The sequence below is a fragment of the Solenopsis invicta genome, chromosome 3 (genome assembly GCF_016802725.1).
Source record: "Solenopsis invicta isolate M01_SB chromosome 3, UNIL_Sinv_3.0, whole genome shotgun sequence".
Taxonomy (NCBI): Eukaryota; Metazoa; Arthropoda; class Insecta; order Hymenoptera; family Formicidae; genus Solenopsis; species Solenopsis invicta.
Genome location: NC_052666.1, coordinates 26,551,595 through 26,568,282, shown reverse-complemented (window position 1 = coordinate 26,568,282; position 16,688 = coordinate 26,551,595). Strand labels below are relative to the sequence as shown.

Sequence of the window (16,688 nt, the reverse complement as noted above, 5' to 3'; positions counted from 1 at the left end):
TTTCAGAAATACTTTCATATTTTGTATTACGTTATAAAGTTAATTCTGCCAGTGCAATCCAACTTAACGCATTTGTAACAAAGTCATGAGTGCCCCAAGTAATAAACGCGATTAAGTCACTCGACTCGTGCACGTTAGGTCTTAATCTAGAAAAATACAGTCTATCTTTTCTTTCTTCGAAAGTATGCGTTACAACAGTTCATTTTGAACCTTGTGAAATTACTGGAACCGCCTAAGTCAAACGCCCACAGCTGCGCTTGACGATATTTGTACCGTATATACTATCATATATCGATATCTAACTAAAATCTTGTACAAGAGTCTTCGTATGAAAGATGAAGATGGATTGAATCACTGTTAGTTCCTCGTGAGACGTCACATCGAATGGTTCATACAGATTATAATACACAATAAGTGTTCGTCGCTGATTAAATCCGTACGATCAAGAGTATCAGGTCAGGTCAGGTCAGATTAGATCAGGTCGTTTGACTGTTTTTCAGTCGATTGCCTCTTGTGCCGTCCGGGTTGCCAGTCGCATTTAAAAAACATTTGAGCAGTGGTGCTGATTTTATTCCCGTTTTCCTTGTTTCAAATTATGCGGATATTCAAACATGTCGCCCTCGTCTGAAATTCAAATACAAGAATAATTTTGTGCGATCGCGACATCAATTGTGAATTGACTCGATCGTTACCTTCTCCTTCGTCCTCGCCTTCCGCCAGGTGAATATCGTTCTTTTGCTGCGGCTCCTTGTCATAATCGCCACCGTCGTACTGATCGTCACCGCCGTTAGCTTGTCCATCGTCCAATCTAAAATGAAAAAATGTAATATGATAAATTTATCAAAACTGAATGTACCGTAGAAAAATTTAAATAAACAAAAAATCTAAAATAACAAAATCAAATTAATTAATAAAAATAAAATTGATTAATCAAAATTTAAAATAAACAGACATTTACATACAATGAAGTTGTATAATCTAAATATTTTATACATGATAATAAACACGCTATTTATACATTATTTAATCGAGATAAAAGTATTAGGGCTCACCCAGGAACTCGATTGAGCTCTTCGCCGACTTCTTGTACCCCAGGCCCCACCCTCAACCAGGTGTCTTTCGCTCTCCTCTCGATCTGTTCGCCAACGTGTCGCGCGGGAGGATTTACGACAAACGGCGGATCCAGATTACCAGCTTCAACCACCGGTTCCTTTTCCTCCTTGTCATCCATCTCATTCGCCGGCGCGAGTTTTGGTGGCGGTGGCTGCAAATTATTATGAACCGCCGCCGCCGCCGCCGCGTCCTCTCGCTTTCGGATATCCTCCTGGCGCTTCTCCTCATCCGCGTCGTCGACGACCTTCTGCTCGATAATTTCCGGTATCGGCAACACACCGACCGGCACTTTGACCTTCGACAGGGGCCTGGCCGGCAGCGGCGCGGGCTTGTCGACGACAGACGGTGACATCAAATTGACGTTGTTTGCTACGGTGATGTTCTCCACTTTTCGTGAACTCGTCACACTCTGAAAAACAAGTTTTTCACACTATTACACACAATACAAGGCAGTCATTCAGTAATCACCAACGGGAACTGCTCGATGTTGCGATGTCTTACTTATTCAATCTTTGCTATTACATAATGTTACAATACAACCGGTTATAGCGACAATTATCACTTCTCAAAATAAACTAAAGAATCGTGTATAATTTCCATTAATTCAGCATAATTCATCCTGGCATTATACATCGTTGAAAATCATTGTCGGTCTCGCTACATAAATCCATTATGGTGTAGATGTGTAGAGAGTAGTTATTCGCATCATTCAAATAAATAATTTGTTCAATAATTAATTTTAAACAGAGCAAGCTGTAAGTGCAGTGCAGAATGTAGCAATTTTATGCATCGAGATAACTGCAGTGTTGGAAGTTATATTCATTAGTAATTCAAAGAGAAAAAGAATTATAGTATGTAAATAAAAGCTTTCCTCACAATAACAAATTTTCAAGCAATTTATTTAGCTAAAGGTAATAGCCTTGAGCAACATAAATTGGCGATACGACAAAGGAGCGATGCAGAAGCTGATATTAGGTCTTTACGAGGTTGCCAATAAAAATGCAAGCGAATAAACGTAATAACAATTTATTAATGCATCGTAGAACACAGATTTACAGGCACATTCAGTATGGCTCGCAAGCCATTTGACACGTATACATGAATAGTCTTATTTCCAATAACAAAACTGAGTTCGATAAAAGAGAACGATCGAATAGATTATATATATACACAAATAAACTCTGTATTCTTTGAACACCCAACATATATCAAATAACAATCAAGTAACGATAAAGATATCTACAAAATTGTGCAAATAGTACAATAGTCGAAAAGACATGTAAAGATATCTGTATGATTACGAGTTTTAAGTATCTGTTAAACTTTTTAATCAAATGTTTAATAAAAATATTAGAGTTAATTTATTTATTCATTAATAATATTTACTGTTAGAGAACTGTACAAAGATTTTCATATATGACTTGAAATTTGATCAGTTCATGCATATTGTTAATAGCTTCCGCATTCATATTAATAAAATAATACGCGCAAATATATGTTTTACATGAATCAAATAATAAACGTTATAGGAACGATACTGCTGCAATAAATAATATATAAACGCTGTTAATAAATATATTAAGTATTTGCGACTAAAGTCAACTTCTTAAAACCGCTGAAAAATTACAAATTGTATCCATTAACAATACATCAGACGTATTTTCAAAAAAATCAAGCAATTTTTATTTATTTCTTATAATTACAGAATAATTCTTTTCGTGAATTACTGTATAGCATAATAAATGCAATACGCAGTAATTTACAAAAAGAATCATTCTAATCATGAGTAATAAATATATTAAAAAAAAGGTAAATAACTTTGCTTTATTTTGCATATAAAACTATGCGCTTTGACTACATATATCGCTTATTTATCAAGCTTAGTACAAATTCTACGTGTGATACAAGGCAATAGTAAAAAAAATTGAAAAAATACAATTGAAAAAATTATTATTTGAAGAAAAGATGAAGTAAGGAATAAAAAAGTAGAAAAACTTAACTAGACTAATCTTATTGATGTACTAAATTTATCCCAAAAGCATACAAAATTGTTAGAAAAAAAAGCAATTAGTTCTACAATATATTTATCAAAGTTTTATTGTATAAAAGAAAAATCCTTTCATTCGACTTAGAGAATAAAACGATAGTAACTTTGTTTTAATAATTAATTAAATCTTCCTTATCAATTCATGAGTAATGGCGCAAAAATATATTTTATTTATGTATAATATTAATTGATCATTGATTATTAATTAATACTAATAATTAGATGTATATAATTGTAATTTTATATTTTTGTTAATTAAATAATGATTATCATTAACAATTCATAATATATTAATAAAAATAATTTCGATATATTGCGCAATAAAAAATTAATCTTTAATGCAATTCACGAATTAAGACTCAAAGACAAGCTGAAAATAATTCAATTATAAATATTTAATAAATGCAAAATCTAATGAATTGCGTTATGAGGCACGTCGCGATCGAGAATCCCATATATTCTCCCCTGTAGATCCTGCAACTCGTCATCTTCTGCATGGGCTTTGACACCAGTCGATCGACCAGATACGGCCGTAGAGGCTCGCTCGACAGCAGGCTGCGCTAACGGTTGCTCAGCTTGAGAACCCGGCACCGCCGAAGCGTTATCATTTTTCGGACCGTCATCGTCTCGATTCAGCGGCGGTGACATTACCTGTTTTCTTTGTTCTTCATCAAGGCCATTCTTCTCTTCGTCTACAACATTCGGACGATCGACAACATCTTTTTGCTGCTGCTGCTTTTGTTGTAAGTCGTTAGCTGAAGATTCGCGTTGTTCGTTGATCTCTTTCGCTTCGCTGGGCCCTGCTGGAACGATGTTGCCATTCTGCTGAACGAACCTAATATCGTTGACTGGCTCGTTGATGTCGTCGTTTAACGTCTTTTCCACCGACGGAGTTGCTCCACCGATTGTGTTACGGTCATGAGACACGTACGGTGGCCTTGGCGCACTTACCTGCTGTTGCTGTTGCTGCGGCGCCGGGATCGGTTGCGAGTCTTCCTTCTGCAACGCCGATTGTGACACCGATGCTCGAGGAGTCACCAGAACTGAACTAGGAGGTGTACTTTTAGCATAGAAATTCTGAAATGCATAAAAACAATCGCAACTTTATATAACTGTCTCGATACTTCTCATGTAATTTTGAAGAAAACGTAAAAACGTAAATCAGTACTTGACAAACAAATGTAATGCTTAATGTCTTCATAAGATACCTTCATAAGAATTATTAATTGCCGCATATAAAATATAATTATTCTCTGTCTTTTTAATCTGTATTGTATCTGTTCATGCATATTATAATTGGCACTAATACTAAATTATATTGCTTTTAGAAAACGAATGACGTACTTTGGCGTTCTCCAATTCGCGTCTAAGCTGGAAAATCTCCTTCCTAAGATGTTCGACGGTACTACCGGTATTGTCTTTACTTTTCAACAATTCGTTGTACTTTTCTTCCAGCCTGGTCTTCTCGTCGTCTACTTCCAGGTACTTGGTCTTTAAATGCTCCAGAGCTTTGAACTTCTCCTCCTGTGCCTGTCGGATGCGAGCACGCAAGTCCTGCAGCGTTGTTTCCAGCCTACTGGTCTCCTCGAGCGCCTGTTTTTCGTGCTTCTTACATTCCTCCTGCAGATCCTTATGCTCCGTCTGTAAGAGCTTGTAGGTCTGCTGAAGTGAATTGAACCTCTGCATCGCCTCTATACTATCTTTGTCTCGCAGGGACTTTTCCCGCGACGCCCGTTGCTGCAGCTCTTGCTTCACCGCGGCGTTCGAGCTCTTCTCCTCGGCCAGGGACTTCTCTAGCCGTACTTTGTACTCAAATATTACTGGAAAGTATTTATCATATTAAATCCAGCTGAGCGCTTAAATCGGGAGGATTTAACTCTAGACTGCTACTCATTTTTCTAATGATAATAGTATTACTTTAGATGAAAAATTCGCCTACATAGTTAAGAACTTTTTTTTACTTTATACATTATAATTAGAATAACTGAAGTAGCACTGTTTTAATTTAAAAAATATTATTAAACATTATTCTTAATCATCAAAAATTTAATAGCAAAAATTTAATAGCAAAACTTGAATTAGCACTGGCTTCCAAAGCAACAGTCTGAGTAATATTAATTGTCTATAATCCCTACAATTGTAGAAATTTGTAGAAATAGAGTACAAATTCATAATTCTCAAGATTTGCTGAAAAAAATATACAATCCTGTTGCAAAATCTATAACAGGTACATATTAATGTCTTACTTTTCGCAACAAATTTTCACTCTCTGAAATGGATTAAAATTTCGGGTACTTAATATGCCAACATTTGCCCTCGGTTTAAATAAAATATTAACACATTTCGATTTCGATTTCAATCCCTAACAATTAATTATTTATGTTCCGTTGTGTTGAACTTACCTTGCAGTTGAGCAGCGAGTGATTCTTGCTGATGAAGACATTGCACTTGCATTTCCTGAAGCCTGGTCATCTCCGAGATGGTATTGCGGTACACGATCAACGTCAAGATCACCACCACTATACAGCCCCCGTACAGAGCCAGGCGGCCAGTTCGGCCTCTGCCAAGCCGCGAACCGCTCATCGCTCTATCAACAGGAAAAAGCATTCATTATAGTGTTATCTATTATAAAAACAATCAAGGTTGTTACATTGAGCGGAATCATATCAGTGCGTTGAATCGCAGAATTATATACACGCGTGTATTTGGTGTGACATAAATATAATGTATAGTCCCCCTCGCACATTAACGCCGTTTATCTATTAAAACAATGATTTACAGTGGCCAATTTCTGCCGATTGTATCTGATTGACTATTGCGATTAGAATAACAGTAATATAAATTCCGTAGTATACGGTAACATAAATTCATGATTTTAACAAATTTCTAGCATTACTTCAATATTTATCACAGAAACAATTAATCAATGACTAATAAAGATTCTTCAAAAATTAATAAAAACCAGTTACTTTTTGCAAAACAATATAGGAATAGCCAAGCCAAAAACAAATAAAATTAACGTTTAAAAAATAAATTTATTTTAACAAAAATATTGAAAAAGACAGAATGCGTTTCGATTTATTTAGTCTTCTTCAATAATAAAAAATAAACATTAATAAATATCTAAGGACAAACGCATCGTTAAGAGAAATATAAATATTGTAAGAAATAATGATATCAGAAACATTATATTAAAAACATCGAAGATTACATCAAGTTTAACAAGTCAATTATGTTAAAATATAAAAAAATAATATAAGATAAATAATTGTTAATCTAACAGAGTTCGAATAATAATAATACATACAGATCTCGACCGATAAAAAAAATGTATAACTGATTTTTCGTTATAACGTAAAAATAATTTAAATCCGAATATTGAGATAAATTAGTGAAACTATCAGAAGTAGTCAAGTATTGATAACAAAGAATTATTTGTTTAAAGAAGAAATAAAGTAATATTAAATTAAATGGTTGTCGCAATTCTACAATCAAAAATAAAAACGCAATTGTTAACTTGCTTTGAAAATAAGAATAATATTGTTAAATGGTGAAAAGGATGAAAAAGATGAAAAAGTAAGCAATCGTAAGCACCTTTTTTCAAACGGAGTTTGACGAAAGTGAGCAGTGTGGTAAAACAATAAAGATATAAATATTTGTATAATTATGATGTTTAAAGTTTAGTTTATTTTGTAAATAAAATAGATAAATAAATAACTTGAAAATGAGAAATTTGACCTAAAAAGAATTTTTCAATATTCGACATCAAAATATACATCATCTAGATAATTGTCAACAGGCAATCAAATTATGGGACGCAATATGAGATAGAGAGAACGCGAATCTATTGGACGTAATTAAAGTTACAAGCATACATTTCATTAATATTCTGCATTTAATTATAATCGTTTGTACTCTACAATCCTATCAAAGAAATAACAAATAGTATTTACGCTTAACCGTTTGCCACGTATACAAAGTTCAGTTTTCAAAATTTGTCGCTCCACAACAAAATATACATCAAAAGCAACGACGAACATAATTAAAGAAAGAATAAAAATACTAAATAAGTTTACGAAGCAAAAAGAGGGAAGGTAATTACTACGTAACGTTTTGTTTTAATATCTTTAGAAATAACATCATAAATTCACCATATTTTAAAATAATTAAAAAATGCGTATTTTTCATTCCTTTAAATTAAAATAAAACAAGGAATATTAATTATTTGCCTCCAGCTTTATCTGATATTTATAAGATTAAGTAAGTTAATGTACAATATTATTTAAACTAAATTAAATTAAAGCTAATGGTTTATAAAATTAGTTCAGTTACGTTGAAAGTCGCATGAACAAAAATCCAACTTAATTAAAAGTTGCTTCAAGATTCAATTAACTTTAGTTAAATTAAAAGTTGATTTTGAAAAGCATCATTTATTAGTTTAAAATGTAATTTTTTAAAGTTAGATTGCTCTAAATAACAAGACAACATAAATCGTCAAATAAATTTATAATTTTATTTGTAAATTGAGTTTATATAAAATAACAAAGAAATTTCTTATATAGAAATGTATTTTCTTTTCTTAACTTTTTCTTTTACATAGATAAATTTTTCATTTAGGAAAAAAGTTAATCAAACGTATGACTGCATTGCATAATGTAATTGGTAATAACGAATGTTTAGATATATCTTGATATGCTCTTTGATTTACTTGTAAATATTATTTGCCGGTTCGTGTAGAAGATATTTCCTAAACAGGATAACAATGAAGAACAAAAAGTTATTAGAAGTTAGAAATATTAAATAGAATAGAGCGAGAACAAACGTGTATAGAAACATATGATAGAAAAAAATATGAAGGAAATATCAGAAATGTTCTGTCACCAGAAATAGATAAGGTGGGATAAAAAGATTAGATACTAGATATTAGAGTATAAAATAAATAGAGATAAACGATATATATTATAGAAAAAAAGAAGAAAGGTGGCATCAGGGTTGGAATATTCAGATATGCCCAGAGTATTATTAGTATAATTTACGAAACAGTCTTATTGACCTTGTTGGTCCCACCCTTTAGCTTTCGCTTTCGTTCCTTTTCATGCGTATCATCCTATTGCTGTTCAATCTCGAGAAAACAAAGGGACGTTCAAGTGTTCTTCAGTCTTCCCTATTCAGATCTCCAGATAGAAACTCGCAAAACTAACAACGCGCAATTTAATTCCTTCATCCTTTGTGTTTTATTAAAAGAAGGAAAAATATGAATTCAATTTTTTGACAAAAATTTCCGTGGCAGAATCGGAGATTTTTAAATAATTAAAATCCATCTTGTTTCTATTAAAAATTAAATTTCGCGTTTAATATTTAATTGTAATACGGATTTGCAATTAAGCACAATTTCGATGAAAGACATTTTTTCCGCGATTCATTTTTATTGTGGCAAAATGTCTTCGATTTATGCAACAATAATACACCCTGATAATAAATATTATTTGTAATAAATATTAAAATGCTGATTAATTATATGACTAATTAATTGATTATACAAAATTTGCAAGAGAGGTAATATATTGATTTTAAAAGAGATGGACTGATTTGTCCACTCTCTGATAATTAATCACTGATTTCGGGGATTAAGATTAGAATTCTTTTACGGATATAAATCTCTTCAAATTTACTTTGGTCCATATATCCTTCGCACCGTCGCTTCGCGCTTTTTTTCTCGATCTAGGCGAATCAACGCGAATTTTCGTCGTGCGGGAATCGCGGGGAGGCGAAGTGGAGAGAAAGAGAGAGAGAGAGATGCAGCGGTCGGCTACTTAGCAGCTGGATCGAGTTCACTGACATTTCGGAGCACGCGCGATACGAGTCCTGTTTTGTTCGCAAACACGATGGCAGCGACAACAACAGCATCGTCGTCGTCGTCGACGACGATGACGGCAACGAACAAGACAACAAGGAAAAAGATGAAAACAACGAAGAAGAAAACAAAGACGAAGAAGAGAACGACGACGACGACGAGATGCGCCCGTGCGCACGTGTACCGTTCGCGCGGAAACGCGACGCTCGGTTCGCAAGCGGATTCGGTACCGTACGCGTATCCTGGCATTCCGCCACACCGCCGGGCGCGGAAGAATCGCTGCCCGATATATATGACACTCTTTGAACGCTCACATGCAGAGCAGTCCGGTAGGAAACACCGAGTCATTTAAGATAATTTTCAGGGTCTAGAGTTTCCGAGTGGGAAACGCGTCACGTATGTAGTCGGGCAGACTGGACTTGAAGAAACATTTAGCGTGATGCATGGAACGCCTTGACGTCGGACTTGACAATTAACGGACAGCAGGTATCCGCATAACTGTTTATTAATCAGTGAACTAAATGCATATAGATTACGCTAATTGTAAAATGCGTAGCCGACAGCTGCGAAAACATCGTGATACCGCGAGCATCGCGAATTCTGCTATGTGTCTACATTCTACATAATGAATTGTTGACATTATTGTCATTGTTGATATTGTAATGCTAGACTGAATACAGCATAAAGAAATTGCTATATTGTAGTATAACCAAACATATTGCGGCCCTGATTGTAAAGCAAATAAAACTCGTAGTGATGAAATCGAAATCATCCTATTTCGATAATTACATTGATCGAGAGACGAAAACATTTTTATCAACTCTAATCACAATAAGTGTTTCCCTAGATCACACTGTCGATCATGCGCTGAGACCGAGTAAGTGAAAATGTATTCTATCACACAGTAAGTTTTAGAGAAAAATAAAGCTGGAAAACGTTTTTGAACTATCATTGGAAATGCATAGCTAGTAAACTTGATATGCTATCCTGAGAAAAACAAGTTGTTAAATTGAAAAATTTTTTTCAAATTGATTAAACTTCTTTCAAATATTTATGTATTATATTTAACTCAAAAACATAAAAAACACTTGTATTTTAATTTAAGCATTTATATATATAGATGTTTAAATATTTGAACATCTATATATTTAGCTTAAATACTTAAATATTTGAAATAAAGAAGTTCAATCAAAGAGAATATTTTAATTAAAGTTAACAACTTTTTTCTCTGTGTAGAGACTTTAAAAAGAGCTCAAATAAAAGCTTGAACACACATTGTACTTTAAAATAAAAATATTGAATCGTTCATCGTAGGCATTATCGAATCTCTGCAGCGTTTTGTTTTAGCAATAACATAGATACGTAAAATGATATACAACATTAATCAAAAAAAATTTGGTCAAGTAACTTTAATTAGAATAGGTGTATGTTTTTATATTTTGGACGCATTGAATCCGTAAGTAAAAAATGAAGCTGAAATCCTCTTCATCTCTTATGGAAGAATGATTTCTAATCTCATTTTTGTCAAAAATCTGATAGAACATTTTACGGATTGGGATTCAATACATAAAAACTATAGGAAACGTCTATTCTCACAATTATCTGATAAAAATTTTTTTGTATCGACTGGTATTATCAAGAATCGTACGTACGCAGCTTTTACTTAAAATTAATTTTAGAATTGTAGCAAGGGGTATTCGTATCTTCTCTCAAATTATCTTGTAGCAATAAACAACAATTAGAGCACGATATTCTTTGTCTTCCTCTTTGTCTTATTAAAAAAAAAAAACAGTTTGTTTTCGATCAAACGAACAAAAATTTATTTATTCATCGAGTCACTTCATAAGACACTTCAATAGTCGCTGAAATCATTAAGATTGTCAGGGACCGTTTTGTCCACATCGCGTATGCTTTTAGCTCATTTGCGTTGTTGGTCTCCTTCGTCTCCTAACTTACAGAAGAATAACGCTTCTTACCTATACAATTAGGTATTACCTTGTACGTAATTATTAGACTCTTAGATTAAGGCCATACATTTGCATATGCATACATATTTTTTTCTAGATTTTTTTTCTCTTTCACTGGAATTTCAACGTATGTTTTTATCTCTAGTACAACACGAAAAGGATATACGCAACAAGAATGTAGTGACGTACTATTTAAAGATATATGTATATATATATATATATATATATATATATATATTGTACATTAGACTTCAGAATGGTTTAATACGGTTTCGTAACGAGAACATTGGTGTGTGCGAACTAAAAATAAATCTATTCCGAGAATACGGGAGCAAGAGAGAAATTTAATCTGAGTCTCTTGATCTCGCACTTGATAAAACACGGATAGCTCGAGATTAGACCGGAGTTTATCTCCAGATTAACTCTACCAGCTCTCTCTTTTTCTCTCTCTTTTTGAAGCATAGAATTATATCTTAACCTAGAATTTTATCTAGAAGAGGAAACTTCTCCAAACGCTGTGATAAGGATTTTTTAATATTTAAGAAATCTTGTTCGGGGATTACAGTTTCAACAGGTTTTCTAGCTCAAATGCACTTTCGTAGCGATTTAAATTGGATAATTATTTAATCTATCCCATTGAAAATAATTCTATAAGAGCATTGAGAGACATTAGGAGAAAATTATTCATTTTTTATTATTTATTATCAACCATTTATTATCTTAATGCCTCGATCAATCTTTCGCATATGTAAAGTTTTATAAGGTACCTAGGTACCTTATAAACCTGACTCGAACAAGGCTCAGCACTTTAAATAAGGTCCACTTGTAAATTTATTATTAAAAATACGCTTTATGCCTAAAGTATATGCTTAAAAAATGTATCATAGGAAATATGTAAATAGGGAAATATGTATGTAACTAAGGAAAATTTGAATCGACAGCAACGCGTCTGTGCAACAAAAACTTGTGACAAATGGGTATGTGAACGTTTTTATAAAAATTTACAGCTAAGTTTATTAAGTGTATGTACATATATAAAATAAAATGAAGGATTTTGTTTCTGTCATTAATAATTATTTTAAAATAAACCGATTTATACGATAATTTGGTTCTTTTGTTACTTTTCTTTATTAATTTATTTTAATTCAAGCTTTATTATATTCATAAGCATGTAAGGCCTAATGTCAGAGTTAAAAAAAATTGGGTCTGCTTATTTATAAATATTTTATATATAAGATACATTTTATTTTTGTGAATCACTAAAATAAAGATTTTATTTTCATCACTTTGTTTCAATATCACTGTAAATAGAATTTTTAGAAAATAAAACCAATTAAGTGAACCTTATTTGGCTCATGCACCATTCGATTATGATTTTCGCAAGGCATTTTGCAGATATCTAAATCCCATTTGGCATTATCACACACTCCCTAAAATCATATCGGATCGATCGAATCGATGAGGATGAGCCGCCTCGCCGCACGGATTGCAGTTACCTCTCCGTCCCCGTATTAATTAGCGCACGACCATTAGCACAAGGCAACGCGACACGTAGACACAAGTCGCGTGTGTTGCAGTCGATCCACGGGGCCGACAGAGCGGCAATCTGAATGCGAGAATGTCCCTAAAGCTAACGACGACTCGCGGAAGGCACTCATCCCGCGTATCGTACACGTGGAACCGCGCGGAGTGACGTTTTATATCCGCGAGGAGAAAGACTGCCGTCTGGATGCAGCGACGTTAGACTCGTCTCGTTAATAGAGGAATTAAATTGCTATGTATGCGCGAATCGCGAGACACGTGGATGCTTCGTATTCTCGCGAACATTGCGTACCCGTTAATTTTCTATATTTCTTGGCTTATAAGAAAAGTTACACAGTACCAGTCGATTGAAATTAAAATTTTATTAAATTATTGAAATTTAAGAAATATAAATGTTTGTAGTATATAATGGTAATTTATTCTTGTGTATTAAAAGTAATTATTTTTAATACACAAATCAGCATGAAAAAAAATCAGCATGACCATCTGGCTTAGATGTAAATAACTAATTTGTTTCTATATTTGAAAAGCTTTTGACTTTGTTATTTTATTAACAAGTTTTTAGATATTACAAATTTAGATACAAATTAATAAAAAAAAAAAATATTTTTTCCTTGTCCGCTTTCTGCAGAGTATAATTTATTTATGTAAAATACAACACTTCCAATTGACAATTAACTAACTTTTAATTAAAATAATAAAAAAATTACGCTAGAAATGATTAATTTTAAGTTTTACACTGGGAGAAAGAGATTAAAAAATTAGGGCTAGTTTCACAATTAGCTTTAAACAAACATAACTTGCTTAAATGAGTTTTCATTAAAAAAAAATATATTATAGCATTATTCAATTATTTTCATGAGATGGAAAAAAATACCAACCAGAAAATAACAATATGTTTGAACCAATTGTAGGAGTTAAAATTTTTTATATTATTGTTATCAAAATAATCACATAGTGCTCTTTAGATAATTATAGATGATTATAATATTTAAAAATATATATATTTAATTATATATTATATATATGTATATAAGTTAATTATATATTTTTTTAAATATTATAATCATCTATATATATATATATATATATATATATATATATATATATATATAAAATATTATACTATACGTAATACATTGTATACATGTATAATATACATAGAAAAAAATTGTATCAAATCAATAATTGTTTTATACATGAGCAAAAATATAAAATTTTCTTGAAAAAAATTATAATCTATTTGCTTACATAAAGAAAAAAATTTTTTATATTAGCAAATTATGTCTATTTAAGATTATTAAATTTTATTTGCTTAGCAATGTTTATATATAAAACAATAAATCATTGATATACATATATACAGAAAACAAAAATACATATATAACATTTTGCAGACTTTTAAGATTATTAAATTTTTTAAAGAAAATTAAATGAGGTGTACACAAGCAAGAATGTAATATAATTAATAGAATATATTAATTTCAATTTGATGCTAATGCCTTTCTGTGTACAGAAAACCATGTTACAGTTATTAGACATTTTGTTGCAGTTATTAGAAATATACATACGTTAATAATTTTTTAGATACATAATTTACGTAAGTTGTAATTTTTCAGATATAAAAATACGTGTATATAATATACGCGAAATAGATGTAATATAGGTATAAATATACATACTTTTTTGCATCTTAAACGATACGGATTAATGTGGGATAGCTAACAAAAAGATAATTCTTCGAAATCGAATATATTTAGACGCGAAATGAGCACTTTCGCATCACTAATGAGCGCTGATGTTAATTCTCATTAAACGGCGTAGATAATTATATAGCTCTATGTACAGAAAGTTCAAACATTATTAAAAAGCCTCTGTAAAAACGCGAATTTATTGTACGTCATGTAAGATAAATGCAAGACGCGGAGCACACACGTCTTACGCGGCGAACACGTGCGTTAACGTAAAAAATAAGCTTACGAGATTATCTTTATCGCGACATAAACAATAACGCAAGAGCGAAATTTCTAGTACTTCCTCGCGCGCGAGAAGAACACGCGCGTTTACGCGACAGCGCACGTTTCGCTCGGGCACATCAACTTTAATCTTCATTACGATAAACGCGGTCGTAATCGTAAAGCCATATGGTGACAAGAATTTTGTTCGCTGTTGGCACACGCGCAGCGGCGCGCGTCACCAGGAGAATCGCGACAAAGTACCTTGCTTATACAAAAGTTAACCTCGAACTCTCCGTCAGCAGCGTAACCGCGTCTCCACGGTTGAGCGGTATCACGAGAGAGAGAGAGAGAGAGAGAGAGAGAGAGAGAGAGAGAGAGAGAGAGAGAGAGAGAGAGAGAGAGAGAGAAGCGAACATCCGAACGACTCTGACATTCGCCAGCGCGTTTCGTCCACAAGAGGTAACCACAACCATCACCGGAACGCAAACGCTGAGACGCGCGAGTGGTGAGAGAGGAAAAAAAAAAGAGAAAGAAACATTCCTTCGTGTATGCACCAACACCGACGCTCGCGTCAGGGACGCGCCCGGAACGCACGTACCTCGTGTGCCCGGCGTGTACGACGGCGAGCGTTCACTCAGCTCTCCTTCATCGCCGCGGCGAGTGTCCCAGCGTCAGCGTTCCTCTCGTCCTCGTCGTCGCCGTGATCGTGGTCGCCGTCCCGGTCGGCGAAATGGCGACGGTGCGTCGCGACGCGCGTGCGAACGATGACTGCGACGGCGGCAGCGGCTCCACGCAGCCGTGCTCGCGGAACGCTGTTGCGGGGCGACGGCGGCGGCGCGGCGCGACACCGCGTTTGCATAGATGCGGCTCTCGCGATCGTGAAAGTCGCTTCTGCGGACGTGTGACGTGTGGGACGCTCGCTGGAGGCAGGCAGGACGATCCGCGGGAAATCGTGATTGCGCGAACGCCGACGATCCGACGATCACGGCGACTCTACTCGATTCGACTCACTTTCGCGACCTCGTGCCCGTGCTGGAGCGAGTGGAAACTCCGCGGTCAGCGTGTCCGATGATTGGCTGGCGACGCGCCAGCGGACGAATGGCCGTCGCTGGCACGAGATCGAGCGACCAATCGACGGTGAGATCGAGCGGACAGTTTCGATTGCGGTGCATCGCGATGCAGCGGTTCTTCGTTGCGACGTGCGTCGCCGTTTTAAGGATGGCGAGATGTAATTGGGACGAGTGACCAATTGTAAACTCGATTAACTTTCTCGGCGATTAATTCAACCGACAGAATTGCTTAAAGATGTATATGTCGCATCTCAAAGTATTATCGAGAATTTTTAAATTTCATAAATTGTTCTATTGTCACGTCGATAATGCGTAATCGAGCGAGCGGAAGGAAAAAAGAAGAGGGAAAACGTAAAGGACGGATGAGAACCCCTGCGGTGGTGACTTTCGTCGGCGCTCCGACAACGGTTGCCAGCAGTGGCCAGCACTGCCGCCTCGCGGGGCAAGGCTCCACGGGCGACGGCTGCTCAGTCAGGGATCTCGGTTGCATCGTGTCGGTTCGCAGGACTTACGTGCGATCGCAAGCGTAAGCGGAGAGAGAGCCAAAGCGCGCTCACACCCGCCGCGCTCTCTCTCTCTCTTTTTATCTTTCCCTCTCTGTCTCTTGTCTAGTCTCCCTGCGCCGCCCATCGCCGTCCGTCGCGCTTTGCGCCGCAAGAAGAGAGAGTCGTCGAGTTTTCGGCGGGCGCGGACGTTACGTTTAGGGTCACGTTCGAGGACCGCGGTCCGTCCACATCGACCGCGGTCGTGCACAGTGCCGCGAAGAGACCGAGAAGAGAGTGCAACCAGGAGGTTCGAGAGAAGGCACGAACGGCCGGAAGTAGGAAACCTACCGCCGTACAGCGGACGTGCGCTCTTATTCCTCCCTTCTCTACCATCGCGCTCTCCCTGTCTCTCCCCCATCGTGCTCGTTCGTTCTCTCTCCCTCTACCTCTCTCCCCCTCCCTTCCCTCTCTCTGTCCGTCACTCTCTCTCTCTCTCTCTCCCTCGCGCGTTCTCTCCTCTGTCCCGCGTCGGTTTCTCGTCGACGGCCGTCGGGTCGCGCCGCGCTGCGCCGCCTGCACCGCCTGCACCGCGTCGTGTCGTGTCGTGTCGTGTCGTGTCGTCGAGTCGTCGTCGTCGTCGTCATCGTCGTTG

General features: G+C 35.6%; 1 protein-coding gene across 4 annotated transcripts; it reads right to left on the bottom strand.

The window, feature by feature from the left end:
* Positions 1–225: 225 nt before the first annotated feature.
* LOC105207895 (Golgi integral membrane protein 4) lies at positions 226–15,490 on the bottom strand. Of its 4 annotated transcripts, none has more exons than XM_026133147.2 (8): positions 15,080–15,490; positions 5,563–5,747; positions 4,505–4,980; positions 4,112–4,237; positions 3,812–3,985; positions 1,053–1,522; positions 693–808; positions 226–624 (listed from the first exon to the last, which is right to left on the bottom strand). In XM_026133147.2, exons 2-8 carry the CDS (start codon positions 5,741–5,743, stop codon positions 569–571), a joined length of 1,599 nt encoding a protein of 532 aa, XP_025988932.1. In that variant the 5' UTR covers positions 5,744–5,747; positions 15,080–15,490; the 3' UTR covers positions 226–568. The 4 variants fall into 4 exon arrangements, with proteins under 4 accessions (XP_025988932.1, XP_025988933.1, XP_025988931.1 ...); XM_026133148.2 differs by having other exon boundaries at positions 3,812–3,982; XM_026133146.2 differs by having other exon boundaries at positions 3,812–4,237; positions 15,080–15,489.
* Positions 15,491–16,688: the final 1,198 nt, after the last annotated feature.

Bases quoted from the DNA above. Each gene is read 5' to 3' on its own strand.
- LOC105207895 (XM_026133146.2), bottom strand. From the start codon at position 5,743: ATGAGCGGTTCGCGGCTTGGCAGAGGCCGAACTGGCCGCCTGGCTCTG. The intron at 4,981-5,562 runs GTAAGTTCAACA...AATACTTTCCAG, and splicing joins ACTCGCTGCTCAACTGCAAG to TAATATTTGAGTACAAAGTA. The intron at 1,523-3,811 runs GTAATGTCACCG...CTTGTTTTTCAG, and splicing joins ATGAAGAACAAAGAAAACAG to AGTGTGACGAGTTCACGAAA.